The sequence below is a fragment of the Pelmatolapia mariae genome, linkage group LG18, assembly GCF_036321145.2.
Source record: "Pelmatolapia mariae isolate MD_Pm_ZW linkage group LG18, Pm_UMD_F_2, whole genome shotgun sequence".
Lineage (NCBI taxonomy): Eukaryota > Metazoa > Chordata > Actinopteri > Cichliformes > Cichlidae > Pelmatolapia > Pelmatolapia mariae.
The window spans coordinates 20980723-20998625 of NC_086243.1; the positions used below are offsets into that span (position 1 = coordinate 20980723).

Consider the following 17903-nt stretch of genomic DNA (forward strand, 5'->3'; position numbering starts at 1 on the left):
CCACCCATCTTGAGGAGTTTGCCCCCTCACATATACTAATGTGCCACAAACAGGACTTTAATATCACCAACCGTTCCCATTTTATTTACGGTGTACCCATATAAATGGCCCACCCTGTATTATCCTTAAACAGGACGTCTGCACTGCACCTGCTGACCTTTTAACAAATTTGGACATAGATTAAACATTTAATTCTGTTTTGTGTTTAATCTTTAGTTTCCAACTGTTAAAATTCATCAAGGCTGCAACTGAAGGAATAAAAAATAAAGCTGGCTTTTAAACATTAATGTAATCAAATACTTGATTATAATCCATCAGATTCTCCGGTGTCTTAGTGATAGAGCTTTGATATTGATAAGTCTGTCATCTCACAAAGTCGGCATTTGTGCTTTCTTTTCTGGCTTTAAATACGCTAAACTTGATTAATATAGAAGATCTTTTCCAGTCTTATTGACTAAAGCACACACTTTTGATAGTATATTACTCTACAGTGGTTTTCTTCTCAAGCACACTCACTCCACTGATTTGATCTGCAGCAGCTGTGTTGCTTTCAATGTGTTTAATCTCTTCATATTTTCCCCATAGTATAGTTCTATCTTTCTTTGTAAAATCAGCCGCTCTTCTGCTGATACATCCATCCATCCATTCTGTCCTGCTTAACCTTATCAGGGTCGCCGAGGGGGGGCTGCAGCCTATCCCAGCTGCCATAGTGTGAGAGGCAGGGTCAGGGACAGATTCCCAGCCTGACACAGGCCTGACATAGAGAGACAGACAACCATTCCCATTTACATTCACACAATCAGAATCATCTTTATTTTAACAAGTTTGTGCACACAAACAAGGGATTTCACTCTGGTTCATTTTGCTCTCTCAATACAAAAAATAGAGTTTTTTTAAACAGGCAATTTTAAATAGGCATATATATACACAAGCAGAACATAAATACAGAGACGTTAAACGAACTAAACTAGACATGAGTGATAGATATAAATAGGTTGAACATGGTGTAGCCTGGCTGAACCTTAGATGTTCATGTTGACCACTCCTTCCTTACCTGTGTAAATGGTACGGTCCATGCAGGTGCATGGGATAGAGTAGCAGAGGAGAGAGGAGGTGGTATTTTATCTAGTTTTATTTTAGTTCCTTTCTATTTGGTCAGATTCCCTAGTGAATTACATTTTTTTTGTTGTCTTTCATTAAGACTTAAGATAAATAAATTCCACTTTTTTGGAACATATTTCTGCCCCAGTATCTGCTTCTTTAACATCTTCTGCTTCTAGACAGTAACAGCTGCCCCTTGTTTGGGGGGGTGGGGGTGGGGCCTCAGCACGACAACAAGTATCTGAAGCTGAAAGGCTTCTAAGAATGCGAGCTGTAGATGCAGCAGGGAAGGATGGATCTCCAGCTGAGTGAACTAAAAGGCTGGCCAGTTAAGTCTCCCAGGATTCAGTAAAACAACTGGAGGAGTAGGATAAAGGGATGAAGAGATAAAAGAACAGGAGTACACATCAGAGTGTGCAGTGTCCATGAAATCTGCCTCTGGTTCGTTAAAAGGAAACAAAGTTCATGGGTATGAAACGTGTAAGCAGTCAATGTGTCCACCAATCTCCATGTGCTCTTTCTTTGAAAACTGCTCTGGAAAGAGGAGCATCAGCTAAATGACTAAATCACCCCTTTATACTATCTGCTCTCTGCTCCAGCACCTTTGCCTCACTGTATTTTTTTCCTCCTCTCTAACCCTCCAGCTCTTCACATCTATTTTTTTCCTGTCTGCCTCTCTTCTTTCCCTCAAAGTAATTTTCCTCTCTTTATCCTGGTTTTGATGCCACGGGCTGTGGCCACTGCCTGAAACGGGTCCTGCTTGCTTAATGCCAGCCTGGGGGAACTAGCTGTCCCTGCTGCTCAGTGTGGCCTGAGCCTGTGGCAGAGAGGGCACATGCCACTTGCACAACTGTCAGTACCACTTCCTCCTTGGTGGCTATTGCTGAGAAAGAAGAAGAGAGAGGGAGTGTTTTCTTTCCTCACTATTCTCTCACCCTCTCTGAACATCCAGCATTAGCCTTAGGCAAAGACTGTTCCTATCCCAAGGGCTTGAGTGCAAGACCAGCCTTCACCACACGTGCAGACGCTCACTCTTTCCACGCACCCTCCTTCCCTTGCCCTTTCCCCTTCCTCTCTGTAAACCTCCCAGCGGTGGCTTTCATCAGAGCCTGAGCCAGCATCATATGCACATGCAGCACAAGGACTGTGCATGTTTCTGTGAAGTCTTGACAATGGTGTAAGAATCGGGATATTTTTGGCTCAACACTTTGAGCAGCCTTTGATAAGTTCAGTCACACATCTAGGTTAAGAAGCTGTTTTCACCCTTGGGTCAGGTCAGCAGCAAACATCAAGTCTTTTATACCTTTTTCCAGTTGCCCTGATTTATTCTTGGATCATTGTTTGACTTTGTTTCGTTAAACACACACGAGACGTACTGATATAAGTATATGTCAGTAAACTGATACCTAAAGATACAACAGATATTTGTACAAATACTTAGGATGTTGTTTTTTAGAGCCTGATTGACTTATCGGCCAATATATCAGTATGGACTTATAAAGGAAGATAGGTAAAAATAGAGACGGGAGAAACACCCTTCAGCTCGTGCTTGTTGATGCTCCAAAGTCTGTCCACCAGAGGGCACTCTGCAATTTCCCTGTTAGCAATATGTGTTGAGTTGGGCAGAGTGTCAGTGAGTAAATAAAATGACTAGACTAAATGTTATTTATCAGAATAATATCAGTATCAGTTTTAAAGTTGCTGTGTCAGCTGAGCTCTATTCTTTTGTATTTGATAATATGAAATGGTCTTATTTTAAATGTGTGGTGGTAATAAAAAGACATTGTGACAATGTGACAGGAGAGTTTGGCGAGGGCCGGTACAATAATGAAGTGAGTAAGGGGATAGTTTCAATTGTTCATGAGGCAAATCTTGTCTTACTAATGACCAAGAGATTTAAGAACATTTCCCGACACTTCATTCAGCAGCTTAAGTGTGCAGTAGGAAAAGAGACTATCAAGCACATGGATGGATGGATGGATCTTGTAAGAGCACGTCGACTTCACCTCAAACACCTTCACAGTTTGTGAAAAAGATTTCTTTTCCCCCCCACCATTCGTGAAACAGCGACGCAACTCTACAAATGCTTTCAAGGACTGTCTGTCCAATAGTGCGTTATTATCCCAATTTTCTATATTATATAATGCCTTCCCTCCCCTACTTCTCCAGCTTTTGACTTAGCTCCAGTTATGTGTTGTGAAAAATATGAAGAGTGCATTTTTGCTTAGCGAACAAAGAGTAAAAAAAAAAAAAAATTTTTCAGTTTATCAACTTAGGGGTGACTGCAATAAAAGGAAAATGTCCAAGGTCCTTTAAGGAATTATGATAAATATCTTTTAATGCATGGCTGACAGCCATTTTTAAATTTTCCTCTGGTTTGGTAATTCAGTTATATATGCTCCGTGGACAAATTAAAGCATCCACAAGGCTTGGCAGGGAGAACAAAGAAGCCCCCTGGGAAAAGAGAGAGTAAGCAGGCACATTTTTCTTATCATACGATACTTTCAATGTGACAGTCACAGAACAGAAGTCAACGCGACACGGTAGAGAGCACCTGCTTGATTCTAGAGTTGAATCAATGTAGGGTGAAAGCAAGGTGACGAAAAGAAGCAGCAGCAAACAGAAAGAGCTACATGAGTGTGGGGGCACTGATGGGTATAAAGCAGGTCAGCTGGCTGATGTACATCCAGCAGCAGCTGATATTGTAATCTGTCTGAACTAATGTCCTGTGTGATTTTCTGGTGTATTAACTGGAAAAAAAAATTGCAATGGAACAATGAAAAAAAAATTGCCCTATCTATGGTTGGTTTTTGCCATCAGACATGTCATTTAAAGGCTGTCGGAGCATGAGGATGGTGCTTCTTACAGCCTCAGCATTGTTCTGAAATCACATTGCAAAGACTTAGAGTCAGCAGATCTGTGCCTCTTTAGAGTCTCAATCCCCCAAACCACTGACAAAGTACAAATCCTAGGAGGTATTACTGATGCCAACCTGTATTTTTATCCAACCATCAGCAGCATCAGTGAAACAGCTACCAAATTTTCTCAGAAATATTTTAAATATCAAATATTTTTGCCAGCAGGAAACCATATTGCCCTTTTTTATATATATAAAGTCTTTTAACTGGATCATAATGCAGTCTGCAGCAAATTGATGGAAGTTCCGAATATTCCAAAGAGCTTCTAAGAGATTATATTAGTGTAATTCTAAAAACATCTCTCTTGGCCACCTGTTGATTACAAAACTGGTTTAAAGAGTTTGCTTCTGATCTTTAAAATACTTAAATATGTTGAGCTGTGATATACTCACAGCATGCTTCCAGTTTACCAACACAGCAGAGTCCTTTTACAGCTGGGGTCTCTCCATAAGCAAAAGAAATAAGGACAGAAGCCTAAAATAAATGAAGTTTCCTCCAAAGGAGTTCTGTAAGGGCGCCAGTGTGCTCAGCATAAAGGTTAAGCTCTACCTTTGTAACAGTGCGCTTTATCCCAGATGAATCCTGTCATTAAAAAAATAATAACTCATTCATGTATCTTAACCAGAAGGTCTCCATTAGTCATTTTAAACTCACATTTTTATGAATGTAGTGAGGTTGGATTAATCTTAACAAGGTGATATTTCAGGGATTGAAGTAGATTCTGAATAATGCTGCTGATTCGTTAATGAACCTTAGGAAATCAGGTCTTCAGTGTTTTTCAAAATTCTTTTTTCTGTTACTGCACCTTTAACATGTGACATAAACAGCTATTGTATTTCCGTATATTTGACACCATTTTAGTTTTTCCATATTAAGTTTGGTTTCTGAGAAAATGATGCATGTGTTGAAAGAGGAATACAGATCTGAATCTCTATGGGATCCTTAGATTTCCATTGCTTCCACTAAGCCATGATACGTGACCTTCCCGGTGAAGTCTCAGTCTTTTCGAGTTTTGAAACACAATACGTTCAACCGTGTCTCTGCTCTTTGTTGAACTGCAACAAAAAGAACTATAAGAGGGATGTCCCAATAAAAGCTGGAATCACCAAGGGATAGCAATGGAAAATATATTGAGAAAGAAATTAGAAGCAAGTGCAGGAAGTGGAAAGGAGGAGGGAGATGGAAGGAAGAGAAATGAAGCATTTAGTTGGAGGTGTGGGCCAACAGTGCAGTCACAGTCAGAAGCTGCTGCTATAGAAATCTACATGCAAAGAAGCAAATGTACAAGGAGAAAATATTCTGAGAGCCCGAGAACGTGTTGAGTGTTTTGATTGCATTCAGTTAATAAACCGAGCGTAAATATTTCAGAATTACAACAATAAATGACTTTTTTACATTTTTAACCTTTCAAGTGTTGATATTTTAAGTGTTTCATGGTTTTTTCTCCTGCGCTTTGCGGTAATACCCACATCAGGAACATCATTCTCACAACTCTTAATGCACTTCTCAAACCATTAAGGGCATTTCTCATAATGCAGACTTACTTGTGCAAAAGACACTAAAATAAATAAATAAAATTTCAAAACATGCAAAGTTAATCACTTCCTTTTAACAACTTTTTATGAATTTTTAAGACCAAATCCGTGTTTATGTTTGTGATTATTTAATAGTCATTGCTTTAGTTAAGTTCTGGTTATTGGTTATGATTTCTAGTGTTTAGCTGTTTCTGTGCCTTCCTTGTGTCCCTCCTGTCACCTCATCCTTGTCTCTACATTCATGTACTTCCTGTTTTACTTTGACAGTCTGTCCCATGTCTGTGTATTCTGTTTTAATTGATGGGCAGTTTTACTACTTCTGGCCTTACTCTTTGATAAGTATTTGAAAATACTTTGAATTGATTGGATTGAAAACGGTAATGCAGTACTGGACAGTATTAAGGTAAGTGAGAGTTCTGAATAAAACACAAGTTCTTATGATGAGTTGTGAGATTAAGGTGAGAAATGCATCAATGCAATAACAACGTAGTAGACTTCAGTAGAGCTGAGCGGTGAATTATGTGTAGAAACAGTAGTGTGTACAGAAAAACTGCATTACATAAAATAACATTTAATCATTTTCAATTTTTGAATTTTTTCCTCTGTCCTCTAATATATATCCACTGTGAAGCTCATTCATTTTTCTTTATTTTACTGTTAGTTTTTTGCACACGCTATGATCGCACTACAAGCCCCATCTCAGGTCATTGTGCATCTAGTCAATTCCCCATTAGCTTCCACTACATTGGCTACTTGCCCATCTCCTCAAGATAAAGCTAACATCTTCCTACAACAGTCTGGTAATGATAACAAATTCAGGAGGACATAGTTTATCTAGTACATCTAGTACATTCTCACGTGTGTCTTAAAAAAGCACTTTTTGAGTTATCTCTACGAACCACGCTGTTATGAAACTACCATAACTAAAAAATTTGAAAAAAGCAGAAGGCCATTCGACAGTTTTCCCTCTCGCAGCACACAGATGTGCCGTTCTGAGAGAAAAATATTTTCTCTTCCTCCTATTATCACCCACTCTCTGCTGCACATCGTCCAACCTGCACCACAGCCTCCCACTCCTCCTCTTCCTCTCCCAGCTCATTTCTGCATGAAGGGAACTGAGGCAGGACATCAGACTTAGCTCCCGTTTCTACTTCACTCCATTGCACTAGTGCAATTAACTCCACTTGTGGGAATAAGAGAGGAGAGCTGGAGACATTTCTGATTAATCCAATCAAACAGGTCTATGGTACGTGGGTTCGTGCATCTCCTCCATCCAGAGTGCTGCAGAGCAATGAAACTTTTCAAGACAGATCTCTCTACCGGACAGATATCTTTGTTAAGAAGGAAAAAGTGTTGGATAAGACATAAAATTAGAGCTTTTTGGGTGGTGGCTCTAGTAGTTAGGAAGACTTTGCTGGTCAATGGTTTCACAGCAGGAGTCCAACTGTAACTCAGCTTATATGGAACATTTTATTCCACTTATAATTGGTCTAATTGTGTGATTTTTTTTTTTTCATCATGACTGATTCAGAATAAAAGCTGTTGAGGTGAATGCTTTCAGTGTGAACACCGAGGCTGAGATGAGTAAGATCATATAGTGACCCTGGATTACTTGCCGCAAAGTTTCTAATCAATCCCTTCTGAGTATGTTGAGGAGGAGTTGCCAGACGACTATGTGAAGGTCCAGTTTGAAGGATGGTTTTACCACTTCCTTGTGTGACAATGTTCATGGTTATCTTGCAAAATGACATAAAATCAGCGTAGAAATGTCATATTATTTTATTTTATAAGGTTTTAAAAATGTCCATCTTGGTCTGTTCTTTTTGAAATCTTTTTTTTTTTCTTTCTTTTGGTTTTTTTTGCCTTTTTTCTGGGCTATGCATTCAAGCTAGCCTGGCCTGGCTCTAGGAGCGGGCCCCAGTTTCCTGCTTCTGAGTGAGAAGAAGTTGAGCTGGGTCCATTGGCAGGGTCCATGGACTCGTACTGCGGTGCCTTCCAACCCTAGGATCTGTAGCTTTAGCAGAAATTAACATTAACCTGACTGGGCCACTATTTTCTGGTTTAAACTCTCCAGTTTGTTTAAGCCTGCTCCCACTGCAGTCTCAGTTCTGTTTTAGTCTCACAAGTGACCTGATGTGGTTTTCTACTGTTGCAACCCATCTGCCTCGAGGCTGCATCCCAAGATATTTTTCTGTTCGGTTATAAAAAGCCATTATCTAAGTTACTGTGTACTGCCTTTCTGTCATCTCCATCCATGCTGGCCATTTTCCTCTGACTTTCCTCTAATCAAAAAGGCGTTTCTGTCCCCTGAACTGCCGATCCCTGATGTTTTCTTTTTTCTGAATGAACTCTAGACTGCCAAAGTCCACAGTGGTTCAAAAAACACCCATACCAGCTCATGTAGGCCTGACAATTAAACCCAGTTTTGGTTTTGATATGAACATTAGCAGACTTTTCTAATATTTTATCTATTGCTGTGCTGCCACATGATCGGCCGACTGGGTAATTTCATGAGTAACCATCTATTACTAAGAACAGTTGTTGTTAACTTGAAAGGAATCAAAAACTGAACCTAATTTGTGAGTTTATGAGAACTGTACCCTTCCAATCACATTAGCTATGATTGCAATCATAACAGGACTTGATAAAGACTTGAAATAATAGTAAAATGGATTTTGTAATTTATGTCAATCAAATGTTCCATTTCTTTTTATATTCCTAATTAAGTTTTCAGTGACTGTCAGGTATTGAATAACTGACTCAGTTATGATGAATATGATGAATGTTAGTGGACTGTTATGGAAGAGAGTGCAAAACAGGGCAGGACCTTTTTTGTTAAGCTCAATATTTTGTAGTTTTATGAATAATTATGAAGTTATTCATCCATCAACTTATTTTCCAAACCTGTATCCATCTAGGGTCACAGGAGGGTTGGAACTGGTCCCAGATGATTTAGAGCCGTGGGGTACACTGTGGAACAGGTCCATTACAGGGCTAGCACAGAGAGATGGAAAAACATGCACACTCGTATTTATATCTGCATCAAATTTCCAATCACCTTGCATACATCCTGTTTGCATGTGAGAGGAAAATGGAGGAAACTATACAGGTGACGGTGCTAGCCACAAAATCAGAAACTGTTTATATAATCTCATCATAGCACAATGAATCTTATAAAAGCACTGTGGCCTTCTTCTGTATTTTTTTATTTTTTTTAATCTGGCTGCTTTCGGTCTTTGCACTTGAGTCTCCAAAAAAAGTGCTGTAAGTTCCCCCCGAGTGGAGAATTCTTCAGCAGCCACCCACCTGCTGTGTTTCAGTGGAGGTGGCTGTTGAGTGTGTTGTCTCTGGATTATATACATCACACAGAGCATGCTAAAGCTTTCCTTCCTGCAGCTCCGCTGTATCCTCACTGTCCTGTTCTTTCTTGCATAATAGTCACACTACGCTGTCACACTGTGTTACTGCCTCCTGCCTGTCAGAGCGTGGAAAATATTCACTGTACTCATGTGTCACTTGAGTGTGTGTTGGTGTGTGCGCTCTAGATGATTTCTTTTCCTTTGGTCAAGCAAGGATGCAACTGCAAAAATAAAGAAATGCTAGTTCATTAGTTAGTATGCAAATCATTAATCCACATATGCATTCATAAGCATGCAAGGTCACAGCAGTGGAGGTTTCTTTTAGACATTTTTAGCTCTGTGTTGCGTCACACTGTACCAACCCTGAACTTCATTTATCTAACAGTGTGTGCCGGCGTTAAGCTGATGAATGTGGGTATGTGTGGAGTTATAACAGCTGCTTTTGCTTTCTTTCTATGTGTGTGCCTTCCTTTTCTGAACGAGTGTCTTTGACCAGCATTAATCATCATGCAAAGTTTCATATTGACAAAATGAGGAGCTAGAGAGCCGGCCCACCCTCAGGGAGTGTTTCATGATGAAAAGAAGATTTTGAAAGCAGGCAGGGAAGGTAACAAGCAGCGATACGATGATGTAGCAGAGGATTTCTGAGCAGCCCTGATGCTATTTTACACAAGCACGCTCTGATCTTCTTATGTTTGAGAAGCCAGCAAACAAAGCTTAGCAGTGCTTCTGATCAGCTCATCACACACACACACACACACACACACACACACACACACACACACACAGAAAAGTTTGGTGTAATTTATAGAGAAGTGTTAAACAATAGCAAATGTAGTTAAACATACACCCCCAGTATTCCAGTTAAATTCATAATATTCATAACGAATGGTCCTCACCTGCATTCATCTACTGAATCTGTTCATTTGGTGGCAGAAACAGGTGGCTGAAAACTGAAGGCTGCCTCCCATTCTACTTTTCTCAGTGCATGTTGGGAAAAGAGTGAACTTGTCATGGGGTTTGCTAGATGAGGACCTGATTGCAGGACAAGGTCGTAAGTCCATATGATGACTATAGAAAACAGCAATCCAACAGGAGGACAAACTGACTCTAAATAGGCTGGAAACACACAGAGATGACAAACTAATAAAGGACAAAAGGAAGCTGACGCTGTATATACACAGAAGAGTAATCAGGGCAGAGTGGAGAGAGCTGGGAGAAACGAGACAAAAACTAATCAAGATAATCAAGATAATTACAAGGGAGGAAGTAAAATTAAACACAAGGCACAAGAGACAAATGATTATCAAAATAAAACAGGAAATGAAAAACTGGAACACTGAACACAAGAGAACTTGGCACAGGAGGATAAAACAGAGGAAACTAATAACTGAAAACTGAAATTAGCCTACAACCTAACAGGAGCACAGAAATAAATCCCTGAACAATAAACACAGCAAGAACAAAAGAGAACAACAATAATCTGAAAGTCCAAAACTCAAACCCCAGAGCCCAGGACCTAGGATCATCACAGAACTGAATTAAATCAATCGAGTAATTTATCTACATTTTGAAGTAACTTGCTATATTGGGTAGTGATTCAATTATTTAAATTACTTAACTGAACTTCTTTGGATAAAAGGTAATTTTGCTATAGTCTTACATGTATATTTTGATTTTGATCTTATTTTAACAAAGTAAGTGTGACTTAAAACTAAGCTGTTAAAATGAAGCTTTCTCGTAACTATAACAGTACAAAACAGTCATTCTTATTATCAAAGAATGTAAGCTTTGGCTTCTTCTTCTTCTTCTTTTTTTTTTTTAGCTTTTTTAAATTAGATAAAGGAGAGCGCAGATTTAAAAATGTCTGATTATGCCTTCACACTTCTTAAAACTTTCACATGGGACCTCTTTATATTTAAGGATTGCTTAATTATGTAGTTACAGTTGCTCCAAGACAATAATAACAGTAAAGGACTGAACTAAATTTAATAATACAATACATTACAAATATCCAGTATATTACAGAGACCTATATGATTGACATTTTACTCTGAACTGTAAAACTTTGTTATTTGTTATTTTCACTGTAGATGATGTGCAAAAGGGTGTAACTATTGCACCTGTGTACTGTGGATTAGATGGAAGAGTTGTACAGTGGCAGGAATGACTTCCTGTGTCGTTCAGTGGTGCATTTGGGTAACCTCAGTCTCTCACTGAACGTCATGCAGTGGGTGGGAAGTATTGTTCAGCATCGTCCTTATCTTGGACAAAATTTGCCTCTCCAGCAGGGGGCCTAAGATGTACCCTTAGGCCCCATCCTTGATTCAGACCATTCTCCAACTCTGTGAATGGTACTCCATTGATCAGTAGCTCTTGATCAATGGTCATGACAATGCATCAAAAGAGGTAGACGATGGCATCCTCATCTCCAAGGCAGGGCTGGTAAACTGAAGGGGATCCTGATGTGGCCTTAAAAAGAAGTTGTAGCTGGTCAAGGATGAGTCTTTCCAGGGTGTGTATGGCGTGGGAAGTCAGTGCCACAGGCCTGTAATCCTGGGGCTCACTGGGACGTGGCGTCTTTGGTACAGGAACGAGACATGACGTCTTCCACAGCACTGGGACCCTCTGCAGACTCGGAGTCATCATTAACAGTTTATGAAAGACTCCACAAAGCTGGGGGATACAGGCCTTTTTATCCTAAAATAAGGATTTCATACTAAATCTTAGTACTCTTAGTGTTATTCATTTATATTCTTCCCTGTTGCTAAAATGTACAGGACACTGAAACTTAGTTGTTTAGCTTGTTGGGTTCATTTTTGTTTTTTTCTCTTTTGTAACTGAACATTTTTCATGAAATGCTCCATCTTTGGCTTATTGTTTTAGTTTATATATATTATTTAGTCCATGCGTAGTATTCCAGTTTTTTTCACAAGTACTATATTAAAAAGTACAGTTTAAATGTAATTAAGGTCACATTTATTCCACCTTACACCAGAGAGGCATATTGTCACTGCATTTATCTTAAATCCCTTCGAAACTTCTCAGAGGATTAATTTTAATGACAGGTCAAGACCCACGAGGTAAAACTGTTGAATATTTTATGAGACACTAAAGGCTAGAAAATAGTACAAAATAATTTTTGATTCACATTAAAGCATCAATCTGAATAATGCAGCATTTAATAATTTAGCCTTGAGAACTATTGAGCTTTCTTAGTAAATAGAGCTGTTATTTTGTCCTTTTTGTATAGCAGGCCTCTACCTGCAACAGTTTTTATGCTGTGTCATCTATATTTTCACTTAAGGAAGTTCTGGGAGACTCTTCTGAAAGTACCATTACCAGTCTGAAAAACAGCCAGCTATGAAGCTGTCTGTATGGCAAAGGGTGAAACAAATTGTTGATTTACTCTAAAATTCTTTCGTGACGTGAATCTCTGAATATAAAAATAAGATGCTGAGATTTGTACTGATTCAGATGAAGGAGAAAGGATTCACCCCGGGCGAGCCTTAGCTACACTCTCTGCAGGGTAACAGGCAAAAAAAAAGATTATTTTAAAGATGCAGAACTATGCATAATATAAAACTAAGCTCAGAGAAGGACTGCTTTGCTCACTTTTAAACCCACACATTATTTGCACCATAATAACTCTCAAAATTATGCAAATGCATTCATGCTCACATGTGCACACACACTGACAAAGCAGTTATCTATGCGTGCCTGCTAAATCAGCAAAGTCCCCGAGATTTGAGAGAAAAATAAAGAAAAAGAGGCTAAGATCTCTTATTTAGTTTTTCAATGAATTTATTTATGGGGTTGTTTTGATGGAGTTTGGGTTTCTCTTACAGGCTGATGTGCTTTTGATGGCATGGTGCTGCATTCTGGGTTATTTACATTTTGCTAGTCTGTAGAGAAGATGAGAGGTGAGAAAGAAAAGGGAACGTGAAGAGAAGGAGATGAACACAGAAAGTACAGACAAGAGGAGGAGATGAGGAAGGGTGGGGAGGAGAAAAAAGGTGAAAATAAGCATACTGTGAAGAAGAAAATGCACAGAGGGGAGTGGCAAGGTGAAAAGAAAACAAGGAGCATGAGTAGGTGAAAGCCATTTTTACACATTCACTTCAGCCCTGTACTTTTATACACATTACCCAACGGAGGTGCAAATGAGAAAGCAAATGTACTGTGCAATCAGACTGGACATTAACGATCTTTACCCTCACTTCCAATATTAGTATAGCACTGGTAATAGTCCAGGGTATTCGCAGCTATTGAGTGGTCATCCTGTCTTCTGCTTCGTACACACTCAAGTAGCACCCTCCTCTAAACCAAACAAAGTATTTCGGGAAGAGAGAAGGCTGTTAGCGTTAACTGTATACTGTTGTTAGCTGCATTTGAGGAAGAGCAATTCCCTGACCTGATTCTTTACACATTTTCCAAAGTTAATGTGTGGAAATACCTTTACAGATAGTCAGGGAGGGAAAGGAGTGGATATGAAAAGAGGCAGAGATTGAGTTAAACTGATAAATCAGTAAAACTAAGTTTAGCATCAGTGCAAAGAGTGCTGACTGCTGTGACTCTATCTAGTCCACAAAAAATTCACTTCCAATACCAATTTAACTGAAGACACACATTTGAGAAATGTAGCTTTTTAATTTGTATTTTTTATTGAGGGCTACATGAGAAGAGGAGGCAGTTAGCTTAGCCCTAGCTTAACAGTTGGAAAAGCTTAACGATTGGAGCAGAAGAGTTCAAAAATATACACTTTCAAAAATTTGATGAAAAAACTTGAACAGGGCTACACAAATAAAGGTATATTTATATAGCAATGTCTAGTGGCGCTAAATGTTAGCGCTACTAGGCTGCAGCTATGGTTATAAAGCGGTTAGCTAGGTTTTAAATTTGGTCTTTTTATTGAATATTATTTATTTGTGGATATATATCATAATATCTATCAGTTTTGCCTTCACCTAACCGCTAACCAAATTAGATAAACTTGTCCTCCGTTTTGAAATAGTAGCAGTGTAGGATAAAGTAAATCAGGCTCATAGTTTGCAGTGAACACGTCCACTTATATGCAAATACTCTGATACTCTTCAAAACTGTGCTTAAAAGGAGAATGTTTGTTCTGTTTCTGGTTTGTGTTGCAGTTTTTCAAGTTTTCCTATCGCTTAACTAGTAGTTAGCGAGTACTGGCAGATAAGTCATTATCACTCATGTCATATACAAGGAACCATGGGAATCTGTTAGCAACCAAAGTAATAACTTGCTTACCAGTTGGGGAATAGTTATACTATAGAGCTTTTTAATTGGTCTCTTTTTGTTTAAAGTTAAGCCTAATATCTAGCTCCATACATCAACCTTAACTAAAATTTAGAAAGAAAAAGAATAGCTACATATTTTCTCAACATGAGGTTGAATGTTTTCGCATTTTATTGAGTCACTAAAGTGAATAAATTGAATTTTCAAGTCATTTTTGTGGGGTTGAATAAATTCACCACTTCTTAACCAAAGATATTTTTATTATAAAATGTGTTTTTTCACCATGCCAATTAGATATGATTCTTTGACACAAAAGCACTTCACAAAGCACCGACTTTAACCTTCAGCAGACTGTGCAAACATTTGGAATCAGCTTTTAAAAACTCAGGCTAGGGTAAAGAGAACAAAACTGAAGGTGAGAGTAATGAGCAGATTCAAAACAAGAAAGGTATGAATAAGGTAAACGAGGATGTAACAAGGAGAGGAGAAGAAAAAAGGGAAAGCTCTGCAGTGAAAGTCTAGAATACACGTGAAGTTGCTGCGGAGCAATATCAGGCATGGATAATTTTTAAGACAAAGAGACTGCACGAATCAGAGCGTTACAATAAATAAGAATCGCTCATTCAGTATCCGTTATGCCGTCTCGGGTATGAATATCAATGTCTCTGGAAGCCTCTGGTTTTAAACTGGGCTTTATGTGGAGCAGAGATGTTGTTTGTGTTGTCTACACCCCATTTGCTGTTGCATTAGATATAAATCTCTGTGCTGATTTGGCCCTGTGTTGAATCCTAGTAATACAATGTTACCACTGTTTCTAAAAGTTCTGATCCCAAACTTTACAGGGAAACACACTGCTAATGCTCGCCTTATTCCCAGCTGATGTCCCCAGAGTTCGAGAGTGGAGATTGATTGGTTGGATCGTTTATGTTTGTGGTATACAAGTATCATTGCTGTGTTAGTTTTTAGCTTCCTTTGTTTTGCAATGTCCTGTCTAGGTGAGTTATGACCCTTTAAGGATGACACTAAGAGTTCAATGTGAAGGGCAGTAGAAGTCAAAATAGCCGATACACCACCACAAATTCTTTCCTGTTAGCAAGAATAGTCAGTTATTGTGAGATATGTATAGATTTAATGTGTCTTACAGCAATATTTTAGCACAAATATTGATTAGCTGTACAGTCTGTTAATAGAGTTTTCAGTTGCTGTAATGATTTTTTTTGCCCTTCCTGGCCTTGAATGGACCCAGGGATACCTAATGAAGACCATAGCAGATTATAAACGAACACAACATTAAATTTCTGTTCTCATATTTTTATTCTCCTTTCTTTTTTCTTGGTCTCTGTTTATCCAATTCTCAGTAGACCCACAGACTAGCATTGCATAACTATCACTTCTGAGGAACAAAATTAACCTTTTCATAGTTTTCTCTATAATATGTGCATCACAGAAGTGCACATATTGGGGTTCGAAAGTTAATTATTTGGTTGCAAAAGCTGGCAGAAAATCTAAAAAGTGTGTTGTACAGTAACTCACGCAGCTACACGACAGATCATCGGAAATAAGGGCCTTTCTCTCAGTGCTGCTGAGCGTTTGGTGTGACAGATGGATAGCCAAAATCCACGATTCTCCAAAGTTCAGCTAAAGCTGCAGTAATGAGAAGCTTCAGCTGTTTGACGACAAACACGCATGAGACTAAGTCAGTGGGAACACCACGGGGGGATTTTGTACTAAAAAGGCAAAATTAAGCAGCCGCATTTATTGATTTTTTTGAAGCAAAACATTTGCTCGCTCTCACTTCTATTATATGAGGAATTCCTGCTTTTGTTGACTTTCTGTTAATATAAACACAAGTTGAACATATCACATTTTATTATTGATTATTTTCATACAACTTACTAAATGTGTGGATTTCCAGCTTTTCTGTTGTGTGTGACAAACATTTTTATTATTTTTGTTAACTATTCATCAGGTTCGGGCATTTAAAACATTATTTCAGGGATTAGATATTTGAAACAGGTATTTTAAAGGATTTTTTTCCCACTTTTTGTAGACTAAATAATTTCTTCTCACAGCAGAAGTGCTGTCATCTCAGGCTTCGGCTATGGGAACTTGCGATTTCCATAAATTGATTCTCTTTGCTGCTGATTTAATAAAATAGCTGATAGATGAAATAAAAAGTTGCAGCCTCGCTATGTTTCTTCATTAATGTGTTCTCCCTCTCCTTGTCTTCCAGCTCTGTTTGTTACAGTATTTTCCTCAATAATCAGCATGTTTTCTCTCTCATCTCCTCTTTGGCTCAGTTTGTTTCCTTTTTTTCTTTTCTCTAATAGATTCTGTTCTATCTGCATGTGTTGCAGGATCACTCTGAATGGGATGAAGGTGTCTAGGCCAGACGTTCGCATCGGCCGCTACAGAATGATTAAGCACGAGAGAGACAAACACAACGAGCCCAACCCACAGAGGTACTGCATCATTGTCTGAAGTCGTTCTCCGGCTTTATATTCGGATCGATCGCGCCGCTTTTGTTTCACAGCTACTCGGTTCAGACGTTTCTTTCTGAATTTTTCATTTCAGTTTGAAAGAATTATGATTGCGTGGCACTGCAGAAGTCATCAGTGGCATGGCTTTATAATTAATGTTTCCTACAGTGCAATATACTGCTCTGAAATGTGAGGCAGTGTTATGGGCAGCAGTGGGTCTCCTGTTCACTGCTGTCGTCCACATTATCCACTGTCACTCTGTCCAGTTTTGCAAAACTTAAATGTTAAAGATACTTTAACCTTTAATCAGAGGTGTTTAAATGAGGACTTGACCTTTATTTTTAGCAGTTTCTTACACCGTGCACATTCACACTTGGGAGTTCCCTACAACTGACAAGTACTGCAGCTTGTCATAAGAAACGGTGGGCAAAAGGAAAATTGCTACCTTAGAAGTGTAAAAGTGTTTTAGAAAAGACTTAACTTTATATATGACTTCACTAGTGGCATCTTTACAGCCTCAGTGATGCAGTTTGGAGCAATTATTTTTAACTCGCTGAGGAAAGTCAGAGAATGCAAAATGTCTCTGCAGCACCACAATACTGTTTTTGCCTACTTGGTGAAGGTCAAATGAGGCTGATCATTTAGTGCCAACGTTTAGACATCAAAAAACATGTTTGATTTTTCTATACTCCAGTGATTTCATATCACTCTTAACCCCTGTGAAAACTGTGATCCAGGGAAATGTACACAGTAATATCACTGTACTGTATATGCAGTACTGTGCAAAAGTCTTGCTCCTCTCAGTTTAATATTTACCAAGAAGCCAGAGGAGGGGTTTTTTCAGTTCTCCAGGCTTTCTGAAGCTCTTTCAGTTTTTCTTTGGCTGCTTTTTCACTGCTTTTCACTCCAGTCTGTGTACAAGGTGATTTTCAGAAGAATTTTTTAAGCCACTTATTGCTGACCTATGAATCATTCAAACACAAAAAGGCACCTAACTCAAGGATGAACCAGTGTTCGTTCTACACATATTACACACTTAAGCAAAAAACCATTTTTTTATTTGTATCATTAGGCACTTTGTAATGAGCACCCTGTCACAAAAACACATTTATTCCCATTTTTTTAGTTGAATATACAAAAATGCCAAGCACATTAGTTTGACAAGTATGAAATACTATTTTTGCACCAAGTTGACTCCCAAAGAGTTATTTGTCATTCCTGCCTGTGTTCTGAGCGTGCATTTAGGTCCCC

At 38.7% G+C, this 17903-nt stretch overlaps 1 protein-coding gene across 1 annotated transcript in view; it reads left to right on the forward strand.

The window, feature by feature from the left end:
• Positions 1 to 17903, forward strand: part of b4galt2 (UDP-Gal:betaGlcNAc beta 1,4- galactosyltransferase, polypeptide 2) — a 225993-nt gene that overhangs the window by 189492 nt on the left and 18598 nt on the right. The window contains exon 8 of the mRNA XM_063462205.1: positions 16530 to 16634. Coding sequence (XP_063318275.1) covers positions 16530 to 16634 — 105 coding nt within the window. The remainder of the gene's footprint in view (positions 1 to 16529; positions 16635 to 17903) is intronic.